This window comes from Oncorhynchus nerka, linkage group LG6, assembly GCF_034236695.1.
Source record: "Oncorhynchus nerka isolate Pitt River linkage group LG6, Oner_Uvic_2.0, whole genome shotgun sequence".
NCBI classification, from domain to species: domain Eukaryota; kingdom Metazoa; phylum Chordata; class Actinopteri; order Salmoniformes; family Salmonidae; genus Oncorhynchus; species Oncorhynchus nerka.
Window position 1 is genome coordinate 73,953,552 of NC_088401.1, and position 26,906 is coordinate 73,980,457.

The 26,906-nt window shown below is 43.7% G+C and overlaps 1 protein-coding gene across 1 annotated transcript in view; it reads left to right on the forward strand.

The window, feature by feature from the left end:
- LOC115130961 (cytoplasmic FMR1-interacting protein 2) overlaps positions 1-26,906 on the forward strand; it is a 54,130-nt gene that overhangs the window by 9,079 nt on the left and 18,145 nt on the right. The window contains exons 2-8 of the mRNA XM_065019864.1: positions 5,825-5,974; positions 6,084-6,173; positions 6,865-6,942; positions 13,590-13,691; positions 13,856-14,037; positions 14,476-14,572; positions 14,877-15,005. Coding sequence (XP_064875936.1) covers positions 5,858-5,974; positions 6,084-6,173; positions 6,865-6,942; positions 13,590-13,691; positions 13,856-14,037; positions 14,476-14,572; positions 14,877-15,005 — 795 coding nt within the window. The 5' untranslated portion in view covers positions 5,825-5,857. The remainder of the gene's footprint in view (positions 1-5,824; positions 5,975-6,083; positions 6,174-6,864; positions 6,943-13,589; positions 13,692-13,855; positions 14,038-14,475; positions 14,573-14,876; positions 15,006-26,906) is intronic.

Sequence of the window (26,906 nt, forward strand, 5' to 3'; positions counted from 1 at the left end):
TGGCATTCTCTCAACCAGCTTTTTGAGGTAGTCACCTGGAATGCATTTCATTTAACAGGTGCGCCTTGTTAAAGTTAATTTGTGGAATTTCTTTCCTTAATACGTTTGAGCCAATCAGTTGTGTTGTGACAAGATAGTAGAGGTCGACCGATTTAATCGGAATGGCCGATTTAATTAGGGCCGATTTCAAGTTTTCATAACAATCGGAAATCGGTATTTTTGGACACAGATTATTTTAATTACATGTTTTATTATTATTTATTTTTTAACACCTTAACTGCTTTGTTCAGGGGCAGAATGACAGATTTTTACCTTGTCAGCTCGGGGATTCGTTTTTGCAACCTGGTTACTATTCCAACGCTCTAACCGTCTACCTTACATTGTACTCCACGAGGAGCCTGCGTGGCAGGCTGACTACCTGTTACGCGACGGCAGCAAGAAGCCAAGGTAAGTTGCTAGTTCGCATTAAACGTATCTTATAAAAAACAATCAATCTTAACGTAATCACTAGTTAACTACACATGGTTGATGATATTACTAGTTTATCTAGCGTGTCCTGCGTTGCATATAATCGATGCAGTGCCTGTCAATTTCTCATCGAATCACAGCCTACTTCGCTAAACGGGTTGATTTAAAACGGGTGATGATTTAGTACTGTCGTTGCACCAAACCTAACCATAAACATCAATACCTTTTTTTAAAAATCAATACACAAGTGTGTGTATATATATATATATTTTTTTTTTTACCCCCTTTTTCTCCCCAATTTCGTGGTATCCAATTGTTGGTAGCTACTATCTTGTCTCATCGCTACAACTCCTATACGGGCTCGGGAGAGACGAAGGTCGAAGGTCATGCGTCCTCCGATACACAACCCAAGCCGCACTGCTTCTTAACACAGCGGGCATCCAACCTGGAAGCCAGCCGCACCAATATGTCGGAGGAAACACCGTGCACCTGGTGACCTTGGTTAGCGTGCACTGCGCCCGGCCCGCCACAGGAGTCGCTGGTGCGCGATGAGACAAGGATATCCCTACCGGCCAAACCCTCCCTAACCCGGACGACGCTAGGCCAATTGTGCGTCGCTCCACGGACCTCCCGGTTGCGACAGAGCCTGGGCGCAGAGTCTCTGGTGGCACAGATAGCGCTGCGATGCAGTGCCCTTAGCCACTGCGCCACCCGGGAGGCCCCAGTATATATTTAGTTAATATTGCCTGCTAACATGAATTTCTTATAATTAGGGAAATTGTGTCACTTCTCTTGCGTTCCGTGCAAGCAGTCAGGGTATATGCAGCAGTTTGGGCCACCTGGCTCGTTGCGAACTGTGTGAAGTCCATTTATTCCTAACAAAGACCGTAATTAATTTGCCAGAATTGCACATAATTATGACATAACATTGAAGGTTGTACAATGTAACAGCAATATTGAGACTTACGGATGCCATCCGTTAGATAAAATACGGAACGGTTCCGTATTTCACTGAAAGAATAAACTTTTTGATGTCGAAATGATAGTTTCCGGATTCGACCATATTAATGACCAAAGGCTCATATTTCTGTGTGTTATTATGTTATAATTAAGTCTATGATTTGATAAAGCAGTCTGACTGAGAGGTGGTAGGCAGCAGCAGGCTCGTAAGCATTCATTCAAACAGCACTTTCATGCGTTTGCCAGCAGCTCTTCGCTGTGCTTCAAGCATTGAGCTGTTTATCACTTCAAGCCTATCAACTGCCAAGATTAGGCTGGTGTAACCAATGTCAAATGGCTAGCTAGTTACCGGGGTGCGCGCTAATAGCGTTTCAATCGGTGACGTCACTCACTCGGAGACTTGGAGTAGTTGTTCCCCTTGCTCTGCATGGGTAACGCTGCTTCAAGTGTGGCTGTTGTCGTTGTGTGGCTGGTTCGAGCCCAGGTAGGGGCGAGGAGAGGCACGGAAGCTATACAGTTACACTGGCAATACTAAAGTGCCTATAAGAACATCCAATAGTCAAAGGTATTTGAAATATAAATGGTATAGAGAGAAATAGTCCTATAATTCCTATAATAACTACAACCTAAAACTTCTTACCTGGGAATATTGAGGAATCATGTTAAAAGGAACCACCAACTTTCATATGTTCTCATGTTCTGAGCAAGGAACTTAAACGTTAGCTTTCTTACATAGCACATATTGCACTTTTACTTTCTTCTCCAACACTTTGTTTTTGCATTATTTAGACCAAATTGAACATGTTTCATTATTTATTTGAGGCTAAATTGATTTTGATGTATTCTATTAAGTTAAAATAGGTGTTCATTCAGAATTGTTGTAATTGTCATTATTATTATTTTTATAATAACAAAAATAAAAAAAATTGGCCGATTTATTCGGTATCGGCTTTTTTGGTCCTCCAATAATCGGTATCGGTATCAGCATTGAAAAATCATAATCGGTCGACCTCTACAAGATAGGTGTGGTTTACGGAAGATAGCCCTATTTGGTAATAGACCAAGTCCATATTATGGCATGAACAACTCAAATAAGCAAAGAGAAACATCAGTCCATCATTACTTTAAGACATGAAGGTCAGTCAATCCGGATAATTTCGATAACTTTGAAAGTTTCTTCAAGTGCAGTCTCAAAAACCATCAAGCACTATGATGAAACTGGCTCTCATGAGGACCGCCACAGGAAAGGAAGACCCAGAGTTACCTCTGCAGAGGATTAAGTCATTAGAGTTACCAGCCTCAGAAATTGCAGCCCAAATAAATGCTTCACAGAGTTCAAGTAACACACATCTCAAAATCAACTGTTCAGAAGAGAATCGCTGCAAAGAAAGCAATACTAAAGGACACCAATAAGAAGAAGAGAGTAATGGACTCTAGACGGGTGGAAATCTGTCTTTTGGTCTGATGAGTACAAATGTGATATTTTTGGTTCCAACCACCGTGTCTTTGTGAGATGCAGAGTAGGTGAACGGATGATCTCCTTATGTGTGGTTCCCACCGTGAAGCATGGAGGATGAGGTGTGATGGTATAGAGGTGCTTTGCTGGTGACACTGTCGATGATTTATTTAGAATTCAAGGCACACTTAACCAGCATGGTTTGCGCTTAGTGGGACTATCATTTGTTTTTCAACAGGACAATGACCCAACACACCTCCAGGCTGTGTAAGGGCTATTTGACCAAAAAAAGAGAGTGATGGAGTGCTGCATCAGATGACCTGACCTACACAATTACCTGACCTCAACCCAATTGAGATGGTTTGGGAGGAGTTGAGTCAAGGAAAAGCAACCAAAAAGTGCTCAGCATATGTGGGAACTCCTCCAAGACTGTTGGAAAATAATTATAGGCGAAGCTGGTTGAGAATGCCAAGAGTATTCAAATATGTTAAGGCAAAGGGTGACTACTTTGAAGAATCTCAAATATATTTGATTTGTTTAACACTTTTTTGTTTTCTACATAATTCCTTAAGTTTTTTAAAATTTTAGTTTTGATGTCTTCACTATTATTCTACAATGTAGAAAATAGTAAAAATAAAGAAAAACCCTTGAATGAGTAGGTGTGTCCAAACTTTTGACTGGTACTTTATATATATATATATATATATATATATATATATATATATTTATATATAGTTTTATGGCACACGAGGCACCAATGTGTTGGAGGATACAGCGTTCAACTGGGGACCGGGGTCAGCCCTTAGGCACCCAGCCAAACCCTCCCCTAACCTGGATAATGATGTGCCAATTGTGCGCCGTCCTATGGGACTCCGGGAATGAACCCGGATCTGTAGTAATGCCTCTAGCACTGCGATGCAGTGCCTTAGACTGCTGCGCCACTCGGGAGGCTCTATGGAATATTTTTATAACCCTCAGAAAACTGGACACATTAATGTTATTGTAACGTCCCATGAAACGTATCTAGAACATTTTAATATTGTATTTTCTGATAACATGGCAACTATGGTTTGGTGGAACGTTGATGTAATATTCTCCCTCAGAAGATTCTGAGAACATTGTAACCACGTTCTAGAGAAGTTCGGCATGACACTAACTTTAACACAAACATGCTAAAAAATGTTCTCAGAAGGTTTTTGCTAACATAGAACGTTCTCTTCACTAACAGAAAACGTGACACTCAAACATTACGGGTAACATTACAAAAACGTTCTCTCCCTAGAATTGTTAGCTGGGCTCTTCCCTCCTCAACCCCCTTTGTCTCCCTTACTGCTCCTTCTTCTGGCTGGAGGAAATTAAGACGATTTTTATCAGGCTTGTCAATCAGGTCAGACTTAAACACACTCCTGAGAGGCACATGATGTAGAGGCTAAGCCCCGGGCCAGACACAGTGTGTCGTCCAAAATGGCACCCTATTTCCTATATAGTGCACTAATGTAGGGAATAGGGTGGCATTTGGGACATAGACACACTGTTCCTGCTCAGACCCAGACTGGCTGTAAGGATCTATGGTCTTCTTGACAATCTAGGTATACAAGGCTTCTGTGTGCAAGAGCGCAATAGTGTAGTCGATTGATTGATGTGCCTTTCAGCAGTGCTGTTTGGTAAGCTATAGGTGGGCCTTTCAGTAGTGCTGTTTGGTAAGCTATAGGTGGGCCTTTCAGTAGTGCTGTTTGGTAAGCTATAGGTGGGCCTTTCAGTAGTGCTGTTTGGTAAGCTATAGGTGGGCCTTTCAGTAGTGCTGTTTGGTAAGCTATAGGTGGGCCTTTCAGTAGTGCTGTTTGGTAAGCTATAGGTGGGCCTTTCAGTAGTGCTGTTTGGTAAGCTATAGGTGGGCCTTTCAGTAGTGCTGTTTGGTAAGCTATAGGTGGGCCTTTCAGTAGTGCTGTTTGGTAAGCTATAGGTGGGCCTTTCAGCAGTGCTGTTTGGTAAGCTATAGGTGGGCCTTTCAGCAGTGCTGTTTGGTAAGCTATAGGTGGGCCTTTCAGCAGTGCTGTTTGGTAAGCTATAGGTGGGCCTTTCAGCAGTGCTGTTTGGTAAGCTATAGGTGGGCCTTTCAGCAGTGCTGTTTGGTAAGCTATAGGTGGGCCTTTCAGCAGTGCTGTTTGGTAAGCTATAGGTGGGCCTTTCAGCAGTGCTGTTTGGTAAGCTATAGGTGGGCCTTTCAGCAGTGCTGTTTGGTAAGCTATAGGTGGGCCTTTCAGCAGTGCTGTTTGGTAAGCTATAGGTGGGCCTTTCAGCACCATTTTTGTCAATCTTCAATCAAGTGTTAATGACCTACCTGTCTGCATGTGAATTAGCCTACTCAGCAGTTTGATTTCAGTGCAGAGCAGACAGAACATGTATACCATCATGTATACCAGTGTGCTACGTAACATTCAGCAGTATCATGTCTGAACGACAATTAAACACAGGCAATTTACTGCTCCTCCTCGCTCTCTCTCGCTCTCTCGCGCTCTCGCTCTCTCGCTCTCTCGCTCTCAAGAATGACAGCGTTGTCTAGCATTACAACATGTCTTGTTCTCACTATTGTCTTTTCATGGTGTCACAAAGGCTGTTTGTCTGATGACATTTATCTGCCAGTTGTAAAAGGGAAACATGCCATGCCCAGTGCCCACACTGTGTGGAGAGACAGGGAAGCACACACACAGACGTACAGATTGTAGACAGACAGATAGACAGACAGGTGCACAGACAGACATATGTGCTGTAGCAAGTGGTTCCTAAAGAGGAAATGAGAGTGAATACCAGCCAATGTATGACAGTTCTCCTGGTGGAAGGAATCTATATTGGTTTAGATTGGGATTTGTCCTCTTTTTTTTCCTTTTCTTTTACTGAGAGTTTGTGGTTTGCTTCTCTCTCTGTCTCGCTCTCTGTCAGACTGGCCGGTTGTGTGAGTGACCTCTTGTAGCCATGACGACCCACGTGACCCTGGAGGATGCTCTGTCTAATGTGGATCTGTTGGAGGAGCTGCCCCTCCCTGACCAGCAGCCCTGCATCGAACCTCCACCTTCATCCATCATGTACCAGGTACACACACACACACACACACACACACACACACACACACACACACACACCTGAGATTTCTAATTAATTGCAAGAGTATTAAACTCTCTCTCTTTCTTGTTCTCTCTAGGCTAACTTCGACACAAACTTTGAGGACAGGAATGCGTTTGTGACGGGGATAGCTCGCTATATCGAGCAGGCTACTGTCCACTCTAGCATGGTGAGGAAGCAACCTGGAGGGATTGGTTTGGAACGGGTATTGGAGTTGGGCCTCTGTGCTTTGTGGATACTTTAGTTTTTCAATGGGAACAGTTAGGGAATGGTTCTCAGATCCTTTTCATCATTATTCTCAACTCTTGGCTAACACACACAAATTCACACATTCACACACCCACCACAAAAGAGCCTTGTGTTTGGGTGTTTTATTGTCATTTCTGCACTAAGGGTTTGGCCTTGTTAGCGGTTTCTGTTGACACGCACACACACTCACACACACACACACATACATACACACTGAGGGATGAATCAGGCAGTCACTAGGCTAGACCTCTTCCTGAATGTAATGAATAGGGAGTGTGATTTGACTGACAGAAGAGGAAACTGTCTCTTAAATAAACTTTTAAATCAGGAAGTTCCATTCAGATAAATGATCTATTTTCCAACAGAGACCTGAGGTTACTCATTTGTCTAGAGAAGTGTATTTCACACTAGAGAATATTCACCGTAGTGAATATGCAAATGTGAGGAGATATTAAACAGAAAGCATTTTATAACAGACTATTTTAATAACAATTTTATGTTTGAAACATACTTGTGAAGATTAATCAAGAAAATCTGCATCCGTTTTGGTGCATCCATCATAGGATGGTCTGTGTATGTCTAATGCGTATAACCCTGTTCTCTCTCGCCAGAATGAGATGCTGGAGGAGGGCCATGAGTACGCTGTCATGCTCTACACCTGGAGAAGCTGCTCAAGAGCTATACCACAGGTAACGTTCTCTCTCGCTCTTTCTCTCTCTGCTCACTTTCACACAATCACAAGATAGTGAAAGCATAAACAAATAAAAGGTACTCTGCAATAGGTATCCCAAAGAGAATGCTAACGAGCCAACGTTTTATAGTCTCTGACATAAACTATTTGCAGATCAGATATCCCAGCTCATAAAAGTATACTAGTAACTAAAAAATGCTACTCAGTTTGCTGAACACACAAATCAAATATAAGACAGCAAGGCCCTTGATCCAGAAGGGGATTCTCTGCTGTTAGCAAGCGATGCTTGATTTTGGAAGAAGCTAACCTCTTAGCTACTAAATTAGCAAACTAAATGCACAACTACAGAGTATTTAGCATATTTTAGGCTGTTAACTTAATAGTTATAAGATTTCTAGCTGGCAAACATTTAGTTGTGAATTCCATACTATAGCTAGATTACCATGGCGTGTGCTGCACAACATTGAGTGACTCAAAAGGCTCTGGTCTCTCATGGTTGTGTGCTTGTAAACTAACACCACGTGACTGGGGACTACCGGTAAGCTTCATCATGAAAAATGATGTGACAGGTGAAATGAAGAACACAACATATTGCACAAGTTGACTGCAGGTATTTACATAAAAAGTACTTACAACTATTCAAATGTATTAACAAACTAAAAAGGTATTGCAAAACCATCCCGTGGCTATTTCCAAGTACTCCGGTATATTTTATACCGCCCAAGCCTACTCTGCAATGAGAAGGGTAGAAAGGTGTTCTTTCAATAACGCTCGACTTCACCACACGTTCCTCAGCTGTCTTTTTCTCATTAGAACAGTTCAACCCTAAACATGCAAATTAGTCTATTTTTACCACGTCACTCACCACTCTACAACCACAGTCTACTTTACAGTTAACTGCCAAAATAAAGGAAACACTTAAAAATGCTAGGCATGTCATTATTTTGGACATGATTTTGGCTACCATAACTATGGGATGACAATGCCCCCATCCACAGGGCAGGAGTGGTCACTGAATGATTTGATGAGCATGAAAATGATGTAAACCATACACCATGGCTATCTCAGTCACCAGATCTCAACCCAACTTAACACTTATGGGAAATTCTGGAGCCACGCCTGAGTCAGCATTTTCCACCACCATCAACAAAACACTAAATTATGGAATTTCTGGTGGAAGAATGGTGTCACATCCCCCCAGTAGAGTTCCAGACACTTGTAGAATCTACGTCAAGGTTGAAACTGTTCTGGCTCATGGTGCCCAACGCCCTATTAAGTCACTTCATGTTGGTGTTTCCTTTATTTTGGCAGTTACCTGTATATCAGCCAGAAAGGGAAGCTGTTAATAGTATTGTAATGTATTAGAGCTGAATTTGTAGCCTCAGGGACACATAATTTGTTTTCTTCCCAAATAGCACCCTGTTCATTATGTAGTGCACTACTCTTGACCAGGGTCCATAGAGGCCATTTGTGACACACAGGGTCCATTTGTCATCCCCATAAATGTTAAGGTTAGGGGTAGAGCTGGGCGATATGGACAAAACTCCATATCGTGATAAATTGCCTGAATTGATGCGATAATGATAAATGGAATGAAAAGTTTAACATTAATGTGCACCAGTTGTAGCCATCAATTGTCCCATTGGGGCGGCAGAGTAGCCTAGTGGTTAGAACATTGGACTAGTAACCGGAAGGTTGCAAGTTCAAATCCCCAAGCTGACAAGGTACAAATCTGTCGTTCTGCCCCTGAACAGGCAGTTAACCCACTGTTCCTAGGCCGTCATTGAAAATAAGAATTTGTTCTTAACTGACTTGCCTAGTTAAATAAAGGAAAAATTTACAATTACCCATATTAGCAAATGTATTACATTAAAAAATAAAAAATAAACTGTCTTTATTTTAACAGGGTAGGCATATTGAGACCTACGTCTATTTTACAAATATGCCCAACATAAATATACACATACAGTGAGGGAAAAAATGATTTGATCCCCTGCTGATTTTGTACGTTTGCCCACTGACAAAGAAATGATCCATCTGCAATTTTAATGGTAGGTTTATTTGAACTTTGAGAGACAGAATAACAACCAAAAACAGGTTTTCAGAAATGTTTGCTAATTTATAAAAAATAAAAAATAAACGGAAATCATTTACATAAGTATTCAGACCCTTTACTCTGTTGAAGCACCTTTGGCAGTGATTATAGCCTTGAGTCTTCTTGGGTATGACGCTGCAACTTGGAACACCTGGATTTGGGGAGTTTCTCCCATTCTTCTCTGCAGATCTTCTCAAGCTCTGTCAGGTTCGATGGGGAGAGTTGCTGCACAGCTATTTTCAGGTCTCTCCAGAGATGTCCGATGGGGTTCAAGTCCAGGCTCTGGCTGGGCCAATCAAGGACATTCAGGAACTTGTCCCGAAGCCACTCCTGCGTTGTCTTGGCTCTGTGCTTAGGGTTGTTGTACTGTTGGAAGGTGAACCTTCACCCCAGTCTGAGGTCCTGAGCGCTCTGGAGCAGGTTTTCATCAAGGATCTCGCTATACTTTTCTCCGTTCATCTTTCCCTTGATCCTGACTAGTCTCCCAGTTCCTGAAAAACATCCTCACAGCATGATGCTGCGGTACATTATATACTGTACCACAGCTGTATGTTGGTACCCTTCCCCTGATCTGTGCCTCAACACAATCCTGTCTCTGAGCTTTACAGACATTTCCTTCAAACTTATGGCTTGGTTTTTGCTCTGACATGCACTGTCAACTGTGGGACCTTATGTAGACAGGTGTGTGCCTTTCCAAATCATCTCCAATCAATTTAATTTACCACTGTCAGAGTCTACCTAGAAGATAGCGAAGGAGTCAGGCGCAGGACACAGGTAAGAGCAAAAAACACTGTATTTCCTCAATCCAAGAACGGAACAAAAATCCTATTACAAAACAGGACTCGAATTCCAACACACAAAAGACAATCACGCACAAAACAGAAAAGGAAACCAGAGGGTTAAATAAGGAACATAATCATGAGATGGGAACCAAGTGTGTAAACAGACAAAACAAAAGGAAAAATGAAACATGGATCGGTGGCAGCTAGAAAGCCGGTGACGCCGACGGCCGAACGCCGCCCGAACAAGGAGAGGGAACAACTTCGGTGGAAGTCGTGACAACCACAGGGGGACTCCAATCATGTCTCATAGCAAAGAGTCTGAATACTTATGTAAATAAGGTATATCTTTTTTTTTTTTATTATAGATTTTTTTTTTTTTTTATCTTAAAAACCTGTTTTCGCATTGTCATTATCTGGTATTGTGTGTAGATGTAATATTTTTTTATTTAATCCATTTTAGAATAAGGCTGTAATGTAACAAAATGTGGAAAAAGTCAAGGGGTCTGAATACTTTCCTGAAGGCACTGTACATACAGTCTTGAGAATTACAAGTTTTGAGAATTACATTAATATTAATTTCCACAAAGTTTGCTGCTTCAGTGTCTTTAGATATTTTTGTCAGATGTTATTATGGAATACTGAAGTATAATTACAAGCATTTCATAAGTGTCAAAGGCTTTTATTGACAATTACATGAAGTTGATGCAAAGAGTCAATATTTGCAGTGTTGACCCTTTTTCAAGACCTCTTCAATCCGTCCTGGCATGCTGTCAATTAACTTCTGGGCCACATCCTGACATGGCAGCCCATTCGTGCATAATTAATGAGTTTGTCAGAATGTTTTTTTTTTTTTTGTCCACCCGCCTCTTGAGGATTGACCTCAAGTTCTCAATGGGATTAAGGTCTGGGGAGTTTCCTGGCCATGGACCCAAAATATCTATGTTTTGCTCCCCGAGCCACTTCGTTATCACTTTTGCCTTATGGCAAGGTGCTCCATCATGCTGGAAAAGGCATTGTTCGTCACCAAACTGTTCCTGGATGGTTGGGAGAAGTTGCTCTCGGAGGATGTGTTGGTACCATTCTTTATTCATGGCTGTGTTCTTAGGCAAAATTGTGAGTGAGCCCACTCCCTTGGCTGAGATGCAACCCCACACATGAATGGTCTCAGGATGCTTTACTGTTGGCATGACACAGGACTGATGGTAGACTGATGGATGCCCCAAACAATCGGAAATGGGATTCATCAGAGAAAATGACTTTACCCCAGTCCTCAGCAGTCCAATCCCTGTACCTTTTGCAGAATATCAGTCTGTCCCTGATGTTTTTCCTGGAGAGAAGTGCCTTCTTTGCTGCTCTTCTTCACACCAGGCCATCCTCCAAAGGTCTTTGCCTCACTGTGCGTACAGATGCACTCACACCTGCCTGCTGCCATTCCTGAACAAGCTCTGTACTGGTGGTGCCTCGCTGAATCAACTTTAGGAGACAGACCTGGCGCTTGCTGGACATTCTTGGGCGCCCTTCACAACAATTGAACCGCTCTCCTTGAAGTTCTTGATGATCTGATAAATGGTTGATTTAGGTGTAATCTTACTGGCAGCAATATACACTGCTCAAAAAAATAAAGGGAACACTTAAACAACACAATGTAACTCCAAGTCAATCACACTTCTGTGAAATCAAACTGTCCACTTAGGAAGCAACACTGACAATAAATGTCACACGCTGTTGTGCAAATGGAATAGACAACAGGTGGAAATGATAGGCAATTAGCAAGACACCCCCAATAAAGGAGTGGTTCTGCAGGTGGTGACCACAGACCACTTCTCAGTTCCTATGCTTCCTGGCTGATGTTTTGGTCACTTTTGAATGCTGGCGGTGCTTTCACTCTAGTGGGTCTACAACCCACACAAGTGGCTCAGGTAGTGCAGCTCATCCAGGATGGAACATCAATGCGAGCTGTGGCAAGAAGGTTTGCTGTGTCTGTCAGCGTAGTGTCCAGAGTAGGAGGCGCTACCAGGAGACAGGCCAGTACATTAGGAGACGTGGAGGAGGCCGTAGGAGGGCAACAACCCAGCAGCAGGACCGCTACCTCCGCCTTTGTGCAAGGAGGAGCAGGAGGAGCACTGCCAGAGCCCTGCAAAATGACCTCCAGCAGGCCAAAAATGTGCATGTGTCTGCTCAAACAGTCAGAAACAGACTCCATGAGGGTGGTATGAGGGCCCGATGTCCACAGGTGGGGGTTGTGCTTACAGCCCAACACCGTGCAGGACGTTTTTCATTTGCCAGAGAACACCAAATTTGCCACTGGCGCCCTGTGCTCTTCACAGATGAAAGCAGGTTCACACTGAGCACGTGACAGAGTCTGGAGACGGTGTGGAGAACGTTCTGCTGCCTGCAACATCCTCCAGCATGACCGGTTTGGTGGTGGGTCAGTCATGGTGTGGGGTGGCATTTCTTTGGGGGGCCGCACAGCCCTCCATGTGCTCGTCAGAGGTAGCCTGACTACCATTAGGTACCGAGATGAGATCCTCAGACCCCCTGTGAGACCATATGCTGGGTTCCTCCTAATGCAAGACAATGCTAGACCTCATGTGTGTCAGCAGTTCCTGCAAGAGGAAGGCATTGATGCTATGGACTGGCCCGCCCGTTCCCCAGACCTGAATCCAATTGAGCACATCTGGGACATCATGTCTCGCTCCATTCACCAATGCCACGTTGCACCACAGACTGTCCAGGAGTTGGTGGATGATTTTGTCCAGGTCTGGGAGGAGATCCCTCAGGAGACCATCCGCCACCTCATCAGGAGCATGCCCAGGCATTGTAGGGAGGTCATACAGGCACGTGGAGGCCACACACACTACTGAGCCTAATTTGACTTGTTTTAAGGACATTACATCAAAGTTGGATCAGCCTGTAGTGTGGTTTTCCACTTTAATTTTGAGTGTGACTCCAAATCCAGACCTCCATGGGTTGATAAATTTGATTTCCATTGATCATTTTTGTGTGATTTTGTTGTCAGCACATTCAACTATGTAAAGAAAAAAATATTTAATAAGAATATTTCATTCATTCAGATCTAGGATGTGTTATTTTAGTGTTCCCTTTATTTTTTTGAGCAGTGTACTTGCCGGCAGCAATATCCTTGCCTGTGAAGCCCTTTTTGTGCAAAGCAATGATGACGGCACGTGTTTCCTTGCAGGTAACCATGTTTGACAGAGGAAGAACAATGATTCCAAGCACCTTTTGAAGCTTCCAGTCTGTTATTCAAACTCAATTAGCATGACAGAGTGATGTCCAGCCTTGTCCTTGTCAACACTCACACCTGTGTTAACGAGAGAATCACTGACATGATGTCAGCTGGTCCTTTTGTGGCAGGGTTAAAATGCAGTGGAAATGTTTTTGGGGATTCAGTTCATTTCCATGGCAAAGGGGGACTTTGCAATTAATTGCAATTCATCTGATCACTCTTCATAACATTCTGGAGTATATGCAAATTGCCATCATACAAGCTGAGGCAGCAGACTTTGAAAATTAATATTTGTCATTCTCAACTTTTGGCCACGACTGTATAACACAATCATGGGAAACACAAATAAAACATCACAAATGACCCAGAAAAACAGTTACATTTCACATTTCTCTATTATAGGCTGCTTATTGTAATGAACGATAAGAAAAATGTCTGATAAGTGATCGCTGTGGTCTGTGGTGATAATTTTTGGTTTATCATCTGAGTGAGCAGGCTGTGTTCCCCTCTGTGTTCTCCAGGTGAAGTGTAACGAGCAGCCCAACAGGGTGGAGATCTATGAGAAGACTGTGGAGGTGCTGGAACCAGAGGTCACCAAGCTCATGAAGTTCATGTACTTCCAGGTGAGAGACCAGTGATGGATGGATTCATTAATAAAATGAATGAACAACCCATTAAATGTATCATATTTGAATTAGAACTCTGTCAGTCAATCATATCAGTCCTAAATATATCTGAGAACCTCTCTTCTCTCTATCGTCTCCTTTTCCCCTGTCCTCCCCTGCAGCGTAAGGCCATAGAGCGTTTCTGCGGGGAGGTGAAGCGTCTCTGCCACGCTGAGCGGAGGAAAGACTTCGTCTCTGAAGCCTACCTCCTCACCCTGGGCAAGTTCATCAACATGTTCGCTGTGCTCGACGAACTCAAGAACATGAAGTGCAGCGTCAAGAACGACCACTCTGCCTATAAAAGGTACGGAGGGAAGTCAGACACAATGAGGAGGTGCATCTCAATAGCCTGCAGTGGCTTCCTCTCCCTATCACCTCTCCTATACCTGCACTGATCCTGAAAACACAGGATAGGGGAAAGCAGTGTAGTAGAGGCTAAGGGGGATTTGCTTTTACCTGTCTAGGTTCCTTCAAATGAAGGAAAGTGACGGAGTGACAGGGCCAATTTACCCCACTATTGAGATGCACCCAATTGACTCATGTTAAACAGAAGCTGTGAGGTGCTGTTACAGAATTAGATCTGTGGTATTATTTGTCTTCAGGGCAGCTCAGTAAAACAGAAGCTGTGAGGTGCTGTTACAGAATTAGATCTGTGGTATTATTTGTCTTCAGGGCGGCTCAGTAAAACAGAAGCTGTGAGGTGCTGCTACAGAATTAGATCTGTGGTATTATTTGTCTTCAGGGCAGCTCAGTTCCTGAGGAAGATGGCTGACCCTCAGTCCATCCAGGAGTCACAGAACCTCTCCATGTTCCTAGCCAATCACAACAGGATCACTCAGGTGTGTGTGTGTGTGTGTGGTGCAGTAGCAGTACTAGTGTGTGTATTTCTCTGTAGTGTCTGCAGCAGCAGTAATAGTGTGTATATTTCTCTGTAGTGTCTGCAGTAGCAGTAATAGTGTGTATATTTCTCTGTAGTGTCTGCAGCAGCAGTAATAGTGTGTATATTTCTCTCTGTAGTGTCTGCTGCAGTAGTAATAGTGTGTATATTTCTCTCTGTAGTGTCTGCTGCAGTAGTAATAGTGTGTATATTTCTCTCTGTAGTGTCTGCTGCAGTAGTAATAGTGTGTATATTTCTCTCTGTAGTGTCTGCAGCAGCAGTTGGAGGTGATTCCTGGCTATGAGGAGTTGTTAGCAGACATTGTCAACATCAGTGTTGATTACTATGAGAACAAGATGTACCTGACGCCCAGCGAGAAACACATGCTGCTCAAGGTAAGAGCCTCATCTAACTCTCTGTCTTACCTGCCTTTCTCTAGATACCTGTCTCTGTCTGGATCTTAACTACCTGCCTTTCTCTAGATACCTGTCTCTGTCTGGATCTTAACTACCTGCCTTTCTCTAGATACCTGTCTCTGTCTTACCTGCCTTTCTCTAGATACCTGTCTCTGTCTTACCTGCCTTTCTCTAGATACCTGTCTCTGTCTGGATCTTAACTACCTGCCTTTCTCTAGATACCTGTCTCTGTCTTACCTGCATTTCTCTAGATACCTGTCTCTGTCTGGATCTTAACTACCTGCCTTTCTCTAGATACCTGTCTCTGTCTTACCTGCCTTTCTCTAGATACCTGTCTCTGTCTGGATCTTAACTACCTGCCTTTCTCTAGATACCTGTCTCTGTCTGGATCTTAACTACCTGCCTTTCTCTAGATACCTGTCTCTGTCTGGATCTTAACTACCTGCCTTTCTCTAGATACCTGTCTCTGTCTGGATCTTAACTACCTGCCTTTCTCTAGATACCTGTCTCTGTCTGGATCTTAACTACCTGCCTTTCTCTAGATACCTGTCTCTGTCTGGATCTTAACTACCTGCCTTTCTCTAGATACCTGTCTCTGTCTGGATCTTAACTACCTGCCTTTCTCTAGATACCTGTCTCTGTCTGGATCTTAACTGTCTCTGTCTGGATCTTACCTGCCTTTCTCTAGATACCTGTCTCTGTCTGGATCTTAATACCTGTCTCTGTCTGGATCTTAACTTTCTCTAGATACCTGTCTCTGTCTGGATCTTAACTACCTGCCTTTCTCTAGATACCTGTCTCTGTCTTACCTGCCTTTCTCTAGATACCTGTCTCTGTCTTACCTGCCTTTCTCTAGATACCTGTCTCTGTCTTACCTGCCTTTCTCTAGATACCTGTCTCTGTCTTACCTGCATTTCTCTAGATACCTGTCTCTGTCTGGATCTTAACTACCTGCCTTTCTCTAGATACCTGTCTCTGTCTACTTAATACCTGTCTCTGTCTGGATCTTAACTACCTGCCTTTCTCTAGATACCTGTCTCTGTCTGGATCTTAACTACCTGCCTTTCTCTAGATACCTGTCTCTGTCTTACCTGCCTTTCTCTAGATACCTGTCTCTGTCTTACCTGCCTTTCTCTAGATACCTGTCTCTGTCTGGATCTTAACCTGTCTCTGTCACCTGCCTTTCTCTAGATACCTGTCTCTGTCTTACCTGCCTTTCTCTAGATACCTGTCTCTGTCTTACCTGCATTTCTCTAGATACCTGTCTCTGTCTGGATCTTAACTACCTGCCTTTCTCTAGATACCTGTCTCTGTCTGGATCTTAACTACCTGCCTTTCTCTAGATACCTGTCTCTGTCTGGATCTTAACTACCTGCCTTTCTCTAGATACCTGTCTCTGTCTTACCTGCCTTTCTCTAGATACCTGTCTCTGTCTTACCTGCCTTTCTCTAGATACCTGTCTCTGTCTTACCTGCATTTCTCTAGATACCTGTCTCTGTCTTACCTGCATTTCTCTAGATACCTGTCTCTGTCTTACCTGCATTTCTCTAGATACCTGTCTCTGTCTGGTCTCTGTCTGGATCTTATCTTAACTACCTGCCTTTCTCTAGATACCTGTCTCTGTCTGGATCTTAACTACCTGCCTTTCTCTAGATACCTGTCTCTGTCTTACCTGCCTTTCTCTAGATACCTGTCTCTGTCTTACCTGCCTTTCTCTAGATACCTGTCTCTGTCTTACCTGCATTTCTCTAGATACCTGTCTCTGTCTGGATCTTAACTACCTGCCTTTCTCTAGATACCTGTCTCTGTCTTACCTGCATTTCTCTAGATACCTGTCTCTGTCTGGATCTTAACTACCTGCCTTTCTCTAGATACCTGTCTCTGTCTGGATCTTAACTACCTGCCTTTCTCTAGATACCTGTCTCTGTCTGGCCTCTTAACTACCTGCCTTTCTCTAGATACCTGTCTCTGTCTTACCTGCCTTTCTCTAGATACCTGTCTCTGTCTTACCTGCCTTTCTCTAGATACCTGTCTCTGTCTGTCTTAACTGCCTTTCTCTAGATACCTGTCTCTGTCTGGATCTTAACTACCTGCCTTTCTCTAGATACCTGTCTCTGTCTTACCTGCATTTCTCTAGATACCTGTCTCTGTCTGGATCTTAACTACCTGCCTTTCTCTAGATACCTGTCTCTGTCTGGATCTTAACTACCTGCCTTTCTCTAGATACCTGTCTCTGTCTGGATCTTAACTACCTGCCTTTCTCTAGATACCTGTCTCTGTCTTACCTGCCTTTCTCTAGATACCTGTCTCTAGATACCTGCCTTTCTCTAGATACCTGTCTCTGTCTTACCTGCATTTCTCTAGATACCTGTCTCTGTCTTACCTGCATTTCTCTAGATACCTGTCTCTGTCTTACCTGCATTTCTCTAGATACCTGTCTCTGTCTGGATCTTAACTACCTGCCTTTCTCTAGATACCTGTCTCTGTCTGGATCTTAACTACCTGCCTTTCTCTAGATACCTGTCTCTGTCTTACCTGCCTTTCTCTAGATACCTGTCTCTGTCTTACCTGCCTTTCTCTAGATACCTGTCTCTGTCTTACCTGCATTTCTCTAGATACCTGTCTCTGTCTGGATCTTAACTACCTGCCTTTCTCTAGATACCTGTCTCTGTCTTACCTGCATTTCTCTAGATACCTGTCTCTGTCTGGATCTGAACTACCTGCCTTTCTCTAGATACCTGTCTCTGTCTGGATCTTAACTACCTGCCTTTCTCTAGATACCTGTCTCTGTCTTACTGCCTTTCTCTAGATACCTGTCTCTGCCTTCTCTAGATACCTGTCTCTGTCTTACCTGCCTTTCTCTAGATACCTGTCTCTGTCTGGATCTTAACTACCTGCCTTTCTCTAGATACCTGTCTCTGTCTGGATCTGATACCTGTCTCTGTCTGGATCTTAACTACCTGCCTTTCTCTAGATACCTGTCTCTGTCTGGATCTTAACTACCTGCCTTTCTCTAGATACCTGTCTCTGTCTGGATCTTAACTACCTGCCTTTCTCTAGATACCTGTCTCTGTCTGGATCTTAACTACCTGCCTTTCTCTAGATACCTGTCTCTGTCTGGATCTTAACTACCTGCCATTCTCTAGATACCTGTCTCTGTCTGGATCTTAACTACCTGCCTTTCTCTAGATACCTGTCTCTGTCTGGATCTTAACTACCTGCCTTTCTCTAGATACCTGTCTCTGTTTGGATCTTAACTACCTGCCTTTCTCTAGATACCTGTCTCTGTCTTACCTGCCTTTCTCTAGATACCTGTCTCTGTCTTACCTGCCTTTCTCTAGATACCTGTCTCTGTCTTACCTGCCTTTCTCTAGATACCTGTCTCTGTCTTACCTGCCATTCTCTAGATACCTGTCTCTGTCTGGATCTTAACTACCTGCCTTTCTCTAGATACCTGTCTCTGTCTGGATCTTAACTACCTGCCTTTCTCTAGATACCTGTCTCTGTCTTACCTGCCATTCTCTAGATACCTGTCTCTGTCTGGATCTTAACTACCTGCCTTTCTCTAGATACCTGTCTCTGTCTGGATCTTAACTACCTGCCTTTCTCTAGATACCTGTCTGTCTGGATCTTAACTACCTGCCTTTCTCTAGATACCTGTCTCTGTCTTACCTGCCTTTCTCTAGATACCTGTCTCTGTCTTACCTGCCTTTCTCTAGATACCTGTCTCTGTCTGGATCTTAACTACCTGCCTTTCTCTAGATACCTGTCTCTGTCTTACCTGCATTTCTCTAGATACCTGTCTCTGTCTGGATCTTAACTACCTGCCTTTCTCTAGATACCTGTCTCTGTCTTACCTGCCTTTCTCTAGATACCTGTCTCTGTCTTACCTGCATTTCTCTAGATACCTGTCTCTGTCTGGATCTTAACTACCTTCCTTTCTCTAGATACCTGTCTCTGTCTGGATCTTAACTACCTGCCTTTCTCTAGATACCTGTCTCTGTCTGGATCTTAACTACCTGCCATTCTCTAGATACCTGTCTCTGTCTGGATCTTAACTACCTGCCTTTCTCTAGATACCTGTCTCTGTCTGGATCTTAACTACCTGCCTTTCTCTAGATACCTGTCTCTGTCTGGATCTTAACTACCTGCCATTCTCTAGATACCTGTCTCTGTCTGGATCTTAACTACCTGCCTTTCTCTAGATACCTGTCTCTGTCTGGATCTTAACTACCTGCCTTTCTCTAGATACCTGTCTCTGTCTGGATCTTAACTACCTGCCTTTCTCTAGATACCTGTCTCTGTCTGGATCTTAACTACCTGCCTTTCTCTAGATACCTGTCTCTGTCTGGATCTTAACTACCTGCCTTTCTCTAGATACCTGTCTCTGTCTGGATCTTAACTACCTGCCTTTCTCTAGATACCTGTCTCTGTCTGGATCTTAACTACCTGCCTTTCTCTAGATACCTGTCTCTGTCTGGATCTTAACTACCTGCCATTCTCTAGATACCTGTCTCTGTCTGGATCTTAACTACCTGCCTTTCTCTAGATACCTGTCTCTGTCTGGATCTTAACTACCTGCCTTTCTCTAGATACCTGTCTCTGTCTGGATCTTAACTACCTGCCTTTCTCTAGATACCTGTCTCTGTCTTACCTGCCTTTCTCTAGATACCTGTCTCTGTCTTACCTGCCTTTCTCTAGATACCTGTCTCTGTCTGGATCTTAACTACCTGCCTTTCTCTAGATACCTGTCTCTGTCTTACCTGCCTTTCTCTAGATACCTGTCTCTGTCTTACCTGCCTTTCTCTAGATACCTGTCTCTGTCTTACCTGCCTTTCTCTAGATACCTGTCTCTGTCTTACCTGCCTTTCTCTAGATACCTGTCTCTGTCTTACCTGCCTTTCTCTAGATACCTGTCTCTGTCTTACCTGCCTTTCTCTAGATACCTGTCTCTGTCTTACCTGCCTTTCTCTAGATACCTGTCTCTGTCTTACCTGCCTTTCTCTAGATACCTGTCTCTGTCTTACCTGCCTTTCTCTAGATACCTGTCTCTGTCTTACCTGCCTTTCTCTAGATACCTGTCTCTGTCTGGATCTTAACTACCTGCCTTTCTCTAGATACCTGTCTCTGTCTTACCTGCCTTTCTCTAGATACCTGTCTCTGTCTTACCTGCCTTTCTCTAGATACCTGTCTCTGTCTGGATCTTAACTACCTGCCTTTCTCTAGATACCTGTCTCTGTCTTACCTGCCTTTCTCTAGATACCTGTCTCTGTCTGGATCTTAACTACCTGCCTTTCTCTAGATACCTGTCTCTGTCTTACCTGCCTTTCTCTAGATACCTGTCTCTGTCTGGATCTTAACTACCTGCCTTTCTCTAGATACCTGTCTCTGTCTGGATCTTAACTACCTGCCTTTCTCTAGATACCTGTCTCTGTCTGGATCTTAACTACCTGCCTTTCTCTAGATACCTGTCTCTGTCTGGATCTTAACTACCTGCCTTTCTCTAGATACCTGTCTCTGTCTGGATCTTACCTGCCTTTCTCTAGATACCTGTCTCTGTCTGGATCTTAACTACCTGCCTTTCTCTAGATACCTGTCTCTGTCTGGATCTTAACTACCTGCCTTTCTCTAGATACCTGTCTCTGTCTGGATCTTAACTACCTGCCATTCTCTAGATACCTGTCTCTGTCTGGATCTTAACTACCTGCCTTTCTCTAGATACCTGTCTCTGTCTGGATCTTAACTACCTGCCTTTCTCTAGATACCTGTCTCTGTCTGGATCTTAACTACCTGCCTTTCTCTAGATACCTGTCTCTGTCTGGATCTTAACTACCTGCCTTTCTCTAGATACCTGTCTCTGTCTGATCTTAACTACCTGCCTTTCTAGATACCTGTCTCTGTCTGGATCTTAACTACCTGCCTTTCTCTAGATACCTGTCTCTGTCTGGATCTTAACTACCTGCCTTTCTCTAGATACCTGTCTCTGTCTGGATCTTAACTACCTGCCTTTCTCTAGATACCTGTCTCTGTCTGGATCTTAACCTGCCTTTCTCTGATACCTTTCTCTTTCTCTAGATACCTGTCTCTGTCTGGATCTTAACTACCTGCCTTTCTCTAGATACCTGTCTCTGTCTGGATCTTAACCTGCCTTTCTCTAGATACCTGTCTCTGTCTGGATCTTAACTACCTGCCTTTCTCTAGATACCTGTCTCTGTCTGCCTTTCTCTAGATCTTAACTACCTGCCTTTCTCTAGATACCTGTCTCTGTCTGGATCTTAACTACCTGCCTTCTCTAGATACCTGTCTCTGTCTGGATCTTAACCTGCCTTTCTCTAGATACCTGTCTCTGTCTGGATCTTAACTACCTGCCTTTCTCTAGATACCTGTCTCTGTCTGGATCTTAACTACCTGCCTTTCTCTAGATACCTGTCTCTGTCTGGATCTTAACTACCTGCCTTTCTCTAGATACCTGTCTCTGTCTGGATCTTAACTACCTGCCTTTCTCTAGATACCTGTCTCTGTCTGATCTTAACTACCTGCCTTTCTCTAGATACCTGTCTCTGTCTGGATCTTAACTACCTGCCTTTCTCTAGATACCTGTCTCTGTCTGGATCTTAACTACCTGCCTTTCTCTAGATACCTGTCTCTGTCTGGATCTTAACTACCTGCCTTCTCTAGATACCTGTCTCTGTCTGGATCTTAACTACCTGCCTTTCTCTAGATACCTGTCTCTGTCTGGATCTTAACTACCTGCCTTTCTCTAGATACCTGTCTCTGTCTGATCTTAACTACCTGCCTTTCTCTAGATACCTGTCTCTGTCTGGATCTTAACTACCTGCCTTTCTCTAGATACCTGTCTCTGTCTGGATCTTAACTACCTGCCTTCTCTAGATACCTGTCTCTGTCTGGATCTTAACTACCTGCCTTTCTCTAGATACCTGTCTCTGTCTGGATCTTAACTACCTGCCTTTCTCTAGATACCTGTCTCTGTCTGGATCTTAACTACCTGCCTTTCTCTAGATACCTGTCTCTGTCTGGATCTTAACTACCTGCCTTTCTCTAGATACCTGTCTCTGTCTGGATCTTAACTACCTGCCTTTCTCTAGATACCTGTCTCTGTCTGGATCTTAACTACCTGCCTTCTCTAGATACCTGTCTCTGTCTGGATCTTAACTACCTGCCTTTCTCTAGATACCTGTCTCTGTCTGGATCTTAACTACCTGCCTTTCTCTAGATACCTGTCTCTGTCTGGATCTTAACTACCTGCCTTTCTCTAGATACCTGTCTCTGTCTGGATCTTAACTACCTGCCTTTCTCTAGATACCTGTCTCTGTCTGGATCTTAACTACCTGCCTTTCTCTAGATACCTGTCTCTGTCTTACCTGCCTTTCTCTAGATACCTGTCTCTGTCTTACCTGCCTTTCTCTAGATACCTGTCTCTGTCTGGATCTTAACTACCTGCCTTTCTCTAGATACCTGTCTCTGTCTTACCTGCCTTTCTCTAGATACCTGTCTCTGTCTGGATCTTAACTACCTGCCTTTCTCTAGATACCTGTCTCTGTCTGATCTTAACTACCTGCCTTTCTTTCTCTAGATACCTGTCTCTGTCTGGATCTTAACTACCTGCCTTTCTCTAGATACCTGTCTCTGTCTGGATCTTAACTACCTGCCTTCTCTAGATACCTGTCTCTGTCTGGATCTTAACTACCTGCCTTTCTCTAGATACCTGTCTCTGTCTGGATCTTAACTACCTGCCTTTCTCTAGATACCTGTCTCTGTCTGGATCTTAACTACCTGCCTTTCTCTAGATACCTGTCTCTGTCTGGATCTTAACTACCTGCCATTCTCTAGATACCTGTCTCTGTCTGGATCTTAACCTGTCCTGCCTTTCTCTAGATACCTGTCTCTGTCTGGATCTTAACTACCTGCCATTCTCTAGATACCTGTCTCTGTCTGGATCTTAACTACCTGCCTTTCTCTAGATACCTGTCTCTGTCTGGATCTTAACTACCTGCCTTTCTCTAGATACCTGTCTCTGTCTGGATCTTAACTACCTGCCTTTCTCTAGATACCTGTCTCTGTCTGGATCTTAACTACCTGCCTTCTCTAGATACCTGTCTCTGTCTGGATCTTAACTACCTGCCTTTCTCTAGATACCTGTCTCTGTCTGGATCTTAACTACCTGCCTTTCTCTAGATACCTGTCTCTGTCTGGATCTTAACTACCTGCCATTCTCTAGATACCTGTCTCTGTCTGGATCTTAACTACCTGCCTTTCTCTAGATACCTGTCTCTGTCTGGATCTTAACTACCTGCCTTTCTCTAGATACCTGTCTCTGTCTGGATCTTAACTACCTGCCTTTCTCTAGATACCTGTCTCTGTCTTAACCTGCCTTTCTCTAGATACCTGTCTCTGTCTTACCTGCCTTTCTCTAGATACTAGATACCCTGTCTCTGTCTTACCTGCCTTTCTCTAGATACCTGTCTCTGTCTTACCTGCCTTTCTCTAGATACCTGTCTCTGTCTTACCCTGCCTTTCTCTAGATACCTGTCTCTGTCTGGATCTTAACTACCTGCCTTTCTCTAGATACCTGTCTCTGTCTTACCTGCCTTTCTCTAGATACCTGTCTCTGTCTTACCTGCCTTTCTCTAGATACCTGTCTCTGTCTGGATCTTAACTACCTGCCTTTCTCTAGATACCTGTCTCTGTCTTACCTGCCTTTCTCTAGATACCTGTCTCTGTCTGGATCTTAACTACCTGCCTTTCTCTAGATACCTGTCTCTGTCTGGATCTTAACTACCTGCCTTTCTCTAGATACCTGTCTCTGTCTTACCTGCCTTTCTCTAGATACCTGTCTCTGTCTGGATCTTAACTACCTGCCTTTCTCTAGATACCTGTCTCTGTCTGGATCTTAACTACCTTCCTTTCTTACCTGTCCTTCTCTCCTAGATACCTGTCTCTGTCTGGATACCTGTCTTAACTACCTGCCTTTCTCTAGATACCTGTCTCTGTCTGGATCTTAACTACCTGCCTTTCTCTAGATACCTGTCTCTGTCTGGATCTTAACTACCTGCCTTTCTCTAGATACCTGTCTCTGTCTGGATCTTAACAACCTGCCATTCTCTAGATACCTGTCTCTGTCTGGATCTTAACTACCTGCCTTTCTCTAGATACCTGTCTCTGTCTGGATCTTAACTACCTGCCTTTCTCTAGATACCTGTCTCTGTCTGGATCTTAACTACCTGCCTTTCTCTAGATACCTGTCTCTGTCTGGATCTTAACTACCTGCCTTTCTCTAGATACCTGTCTCTGTCTGGATCTTAACTACCTGCCTTTCTCTAGATACCTGTCTCTGTCTGGATCTTAACTACCTGCCTTTCTCTAGATACCTGTCTCTGTCTGGATCTTAACTACCTGCCTTTCTCTAGATACCTGTCTCTGTCTGGATCTTAACTACCTGCCATTCTCTAGATACCTGTCTCTGTCTGGATCTTAACAACCTGCCATTCTCTAGATACCTGTCTCTGTCTGGATCTTAACTACCTGCCTTCTCTAGATACCTGTCTCTGTCTGGATCTTAACTACCTGCCTTTCTCTAGATACCTGTCTCTGTCTGGATCTTAACTACCTGCCTTTCTCTAGATACCTGTCTCTGTCTGGATCTTAACTACCTGCCTTTCTCTAGATACCTGTCTCTGTCTGGCCTCTCTACCTGTCTCTGTCTGGACTACCTGCCTTTCTCTAGATACCTGTCTCTGTCTGGATCTTAACTACCTGCCTTTCTCTAGATACCTGTCTCTGTCTGGATCTTAACTACCTGCCTTTCTCTAGATACCTGTCTCTGTCTGGATCTTAACTACCTGCCTTTCTCTAGATACCTGTCTCTGTCTGGATCTTAACTACCTGCCTTTCTCTAGATACCTGTCTCTGTCTGGATCTTAACTACCTGCCTTTCTCTAGATACCTGTCTCTGTCTGGATCTTAACAACCTGCCATTCTCTAGATACCTGTCTCTGTCTGGATCTTAACTACCTGCCATTCTCTAGATACCTGTCTCTGTCTGGATCTTAACTACCTGCCTTTCTCTAGATACCTTTCTCTGTCTGGATCTTAACTACCTGCCTTTCTCTAGATACCTGTCTCAGTCTTACCTGCCGTTCTCTAGATACCTGTCTCTGTCTGGATCTTAACTACCTGCCTTTTTCTAGATACCTGTCTCTGTCTGGATCTTAACTACCTGCCTTTCTCTAGATACCTGTCTCTGTCTGGATCTTAACTACCTGCCTTTCTCTAGATACCTGTCTCTGTCTGGATCTTAACTACCTGCCATTCTCTAGATACCTGTCTCTGTCTGGATCTTAACTACCTGCCTTTCTCTAGATACCTGTCTCTGTCTGGATCTTAACTACCTGCCTTTCTCTAGATACCTGTCTCTGTCTGGATCTTAACTACCTGCCTTTCTCTAGATACCTGTCTCTGTCTGGATCTTAACTACCTGCCATTCTCTAGATACCTGTCTCTGTCTGGATCTTAACTACCTGCCTTTCTCTAGATACCTGTCTCTGTCTGGATCTTAACTACCTGATACCTGTCTCTGTCCTTTCTCTAGATACCTGTCTCTGTCTGGATCTTAACTACCTGCCTTTCTCTAGATACCTGTCTCTGTCTGGATCTTAACTACCTGCCTTTCTCTAGATACCTGTCTCTGTCTTACCTGCCTTTCTCTAGATACCTGTCTCTGTCTTACCTGCCTTTCTCTAGATACCTGTCTCTGTCTTACCTGCCTTTCTCTAGATACCTGTCTCTGTCTTACCTGCCTTTCTCTAGATACCTGTCTCTGTCTTACCTGCCTTTCTCTAGATACCTGTCTCTGTCTTACCTGCCTTTCTCTAGATACCTGTCTCTGTCTTACCTGCCTTTCTCTAGATACCTGTCTCTGTCTGGATCTTAACTACCTGCCTTTCTCTAGATACCTGTCTCTGTCTTACCTGCCTTTCTCTAGATACCTGTCTCTGTCTGGATCTTAACTACCTGCCTTTCTCTAGATACCTGTCTCTGTCTTACCTGCCTTTCTCTAGATACCTGTCTCTGTCTGGATCTTAACTACCTGCCTTTCTCTAGATACCTGTCTCTGTCTGGATCTTAACTACCTGCCTTTCTCTAGATACCTGTCTCTGTCTGGATCTTAACTACCTGCCTTTCTCTAGATACCTGTCTCTGTCTGGATCTTAACAACCTGCCATTCTCTAGATACCTGTCTCTGTCTGGATCTTAACTACCTGCCTTTCTCTAGATACCTGTCTCTGTCTGGATCTTAACTACCTGCCTTTCTCTAGATACCTGTCTCTGTCTGGATCTTAACTACCTGCCTTTCTCTAGATACCTGTCTCTGTCTGGATCTTAACTACCTGCCTTTCTCTAGATACCTGTCTCTGTCTGGATCTTAACTACCTGCCTTTCTCTAGATACCTGTCTCTGTCTGGATCTTAACTACCTGCCTTTCTCTAGATACCTGTCTCTGTCTGGATCTTAACTACCTGCCTTTCTCTAGATACCTGTCTCTGTCTGGATCTTAACTACCTGCCTTTCTCTAGATACCTGTCTCTGTCTGGATCTTAACTACCTGCCTTTCTCTAGATACCTGTCTCTGTCTGGATCTTAACTACCTGCCATTCTCTAGATACCTGTCTCTGTCTGGATCTTAACTACCTGCCATTCTCTAGATACCTGTCTCTGTCTGGATCTTAACTACCTGCCTTTCTCTAGATACCTGTCTCTGTCTGGATCTTAACTACCTGCCTTTCTCTAGATACCTGTCTCAGTCTTACCTGCCGTTCTCTAGATACCTGTCTCTGTCTGGATCTTAACTACCTGCCTTTT